At 60.6% G+C, this 3,017-nt stretch overlaps 1 protein-coding gene across 1 annotated transcript; it reads left to right on the top strand.

The window, feature by feature from the left end:
• Window positions 1–799: 799 nt before the first annotated feature.
• Window positions 800–2,522, top strand: LOC144153338 (uncharacterized). Its single transcript, XM_077684988.1, has 6 exons — window positions 800–917; window positions 1,373–1,560; window positions 1,612–1,763; window positions 1,796–1,955; window positions 2,130–2,390; window positions 2,466–2,522. The coding sequence occupies exons 1-6, from the start codon at window positions 800–802 to the stop codon at window positions 2,520–2,522; spliced, it is 936 nt and encodes a 311-aa protein (XP_077541114.1).
• Window positions 2,523–3,017: the final 495 nt, after the last annotated feature.

Genomic DNA, 3,017 nt, shown 5'->3' with positions numbered 1-3,017 from the left:
CGTGTTCCCCGCAAGCCCACGGTCAAGGCAGCTGGCGCAAGGGTAGGCGGCCGGGGCGTGCGGCAGCAGCTTCGGGTGCAACGGCTAGGCTTCACGTCGTCGCCGAAGACCCGCGGATTTTTGACATGTGGCACACGGACCCACTTCAGTCGTCTGTGCCACCGCATATGCTCACTGTCGAAATCTTCGGGCGTCCCATCTCCATGGAGCTGGACGCAGGGGCCAGCGTGTCGGTCATAGCCGGGAAAGTTTTCAAACGCTCTTTCTCTGGAGTGTCCGTCGAGGCGTCGGGCGTCATGCTGTGCAGCTACTCTGGACAGCTCGCCCAGGTCGAGGGTCAAGCCCAGGTCAGCGTTCGCCTTGGCGACAGGGAGGCAACTGTGCCGCTGTACCTGACCAAGGGGCCGTCACCGACGCTGCTGTGTCGGAACTAGTTTCCGGCGTTGGTAGTGCGGCTGGCAGAGTACCAGGAAGAAGTGAAGGTGGTGCAAGACGTCCCGAGCCTGCTGAACAAGTTCAAGGCCCTGTTCCAGCACGGGGTGGGCACATTCACCGGCACGGCGGTGAACATACATGTCTAGAGGGAGCCAGGCCCCGGTTTTTCAAGCCACGCCCGCTGCCGTTCGCCCTGAAAGATGGGGTAACCCAGGAGCTGCAACGGTTGCAGCGAGATGACATCCTGGTGCCCATCAAAACGTCGGAGTGGGCCGCTCCTATCGTGCCAGTCCTGAAGCAAGACGGCAGTGTAAGGGTCTGCGGGGACATCAAGGTCACCTTGAACGCCGTCGCTATGGTCTAGATGTACCCGCTGCCCCGTATTGAAGATCTCTGTTCCGGTTCGTCGGGGGGCAAGAAGTTCACCAAGCTCAATCTTAGAGATGCGTACCAGCAGTGGTGCTCCATGAGTCATCCCGGAAGTACGTCACGATATCGACAATGCTGGGACTCTTCCAGTACACGCGCCTACCATTTGGCGTGACCTCAGAACCTGCGATTTTCCAGAGGGAGATAGACAACCTGTTCAGGGGCATGAGGCACGTGGCGGTGTACTTGGACGACATCCTGGTGAACGGTACAGGCGACGAGGACCGCCTGCCGAACGTACACAACGTCCTGGCAGGATTGCACGATGCTGAGCTGAAGCTCTAGCTGGGGAAGTGCACTTTCTTGGCCCCCAGCGTTGAGTACCTGGGCCACGTCATTTCCCAGGCAGGACTGGCCCCAGCACTCCTCAGAATTGAGGCTGTGCTAAAGGCGCCCAAGCCCCAGAACAAGAAAGAGCTGCATAGCTAACTCGGCCTCATAAACTTCTAAAGGAGCTTCCTGCCGAACCTGTCGTCGCATCTTCAGCCGCTCCATCTTCTGCTTCGAGATGGACAGCACTGCGCGTGGAAGAAGGAGCAGGAGTTGGCCTTCCTCCGCAGCAAGGAGATCACCACCAAGGCTCCGGTGCTGGTGCACTTCCATCCGGCCAAGCATGTCGTACTGACCGCAGACGCGTCCCTGTATGGCGTGGGAGCCGTCCTGGCCCACCAGGAGAAGAATGGCCAGGGAAGCCCTGTATCGTTTACGTCCCGTCGGCTTCATGCTGCGGAACAGCGGTACAGCCAGCTGGACAAGGAAGGCCTGAGCCTCATGTTCGGCGTCCAGCACTTCCACCAGTACCTGTGGTGCCGAAAGGTAGAGGCGGTCACGTACCACAAGCCGCTGCTGGGACTGCTGGGTCTGACAAGGCCGTTCCAGTGCATGCATCACCTCGAATGGTTCGCTGACCCTTGAGGCTCGCTGCCTACAGCTACTGGCTGGTCTACCACCCGGTAAAGGACCTGGCACCTGCTGACGGCCTGATCCGACTGCCCCTGCCGGAGATGCCTGCGGTTGTTCCTGAACCTGCCGAAGTGTTCATGCTGGAGCACGCCTACCCGGAAGTGCTGTCCAGATCGGCAGTGTCGCAGGCAACCAGCTAGAACCCAGTCCTGTCACAGGTGGTCACGGCGTTGTTCCGAGGGGAGGAGTTGGTGGAGCCGACGTACAGCCACAAGGCTGCCGAGCTGAGCCTGCAGCAGGGCTGCCTGCTGTAGGGTTCCAGGGTGGTGAGTCCACAGAGCCTGTGGTCCAGGGTCCTGCAGTTGCTGCACGCGGGTCGTCCAGGCATGGAGAAGACCAAGATGGTGGCCCGGTCTCACGTTTGGAGGCCTAGCCTGGACCAGGATATTGCTCGCATGGTGCAGGGCTGCCAAATGTGCCAGGAGAACCAGCGAGCCTTGAGCACTGTGGAGGTTACCCACTGGCCCTTCCTGGAAAAACCGTGGTCCCACCTGCACGTTGATTTTGTGGGCCCTTTTAAGGGTCCCTGCTTCCTGGGGGTGCTGGACGCCTTCTCCAAGTGGGTGGAGGAACTGCCAGTCACCACTCCCTCGGCAGGAGCAACCATTGTGGCGCTGTGGCGTGTCTTCACAGCCCAGGACTTGCCGGACATCATCGTGCCCGATAACGGTGCCGCTTTCGCCAGCGAGGAGTAGCTGGCATGGCTGACGAAGAATGTAGTCCGTCGAATGATGATTCCACCGTACCACCCTGCTTCAAACGGTTCTGCCGAGCCGGTGGTGCCAACGGTGAAAGACAAGCTCAAGAAGAGGAAGGCTGGGGATTTCCGGACGCAAGTTGCCCGAATCCTGTTCCAGCACCAGACCACAGCCCACGACGTAAGGGGGCCGTGACCTGTGCCAGCTCCTGTTGGGCCGGATGGTGAAGACACCGTTGGACGTGTTGCACCCAGACCTCCGGTCCACAGCGCTCCTGAAGCAGGTCAAGCAGAAGCTGGCGGCTGATCGAGGGAGCCATCTTTGGCCTTTGCCAGAGTCTGGGGCTCCGGTCTTGGCAGGAACGTCTGACCCGGTCCACGCTGGTCTGCCGGGAATGTGGTCCCTCCTGCCAGTGCGGCGTCGCTGCTCGTCCGCATGTCGGATGGGACCACGTGGCACCGCACGTTGACCATGTGAAGCCTCGCCTGGACA

This window comes from Haemaphysalis longicornis, unplaced genomic scaffold (genome assembly GCF_048455015.1).
Source record: "Haemaphysalis longicornis isolate Haplotype H1 unplaced genomic scaffold, Haemaphysalis longicornis Haplotype H1 scaffold_9, whole genome shotgun sequence".
Taxonomy (NCBI): Eukaryota; Metazoa; Arthropoda; class Arachnida; order Ixodida; family Ixodidae; genus Haemaphysalis; species Haemaphysalis longicornis.
Note: the sequence above shows the minus strand (reverse complement) of the source record. Positions and strands in the feature narration are given on the sequence as shown.

Excerpts from the sequence above, each read along its gene's own strand:
- LOC144153338 (XM_077684988.1), top strand. The coding sequence starts at position 800 with ATGTACCCGCTGCCCCGTATTGAAGATCTCTGTTCCGGTTCGTCGGGG. Across the intron at positions 1,561-1,611 it reads AGAATGGCCAGGGAAGCCCT|CTGGACAAGGAAGGCCTGAG; the intron begins GTATCGTTTACG and ends CGGTACAGCCAG. Across the intron at positions 2,391-2,465 it reads TGGACGCCTTCTCCAAGTGG|GACTTGCCGGACATCATCGT; the intron begins GTGGAGGAACTG and ends TTCACAGCCCAG.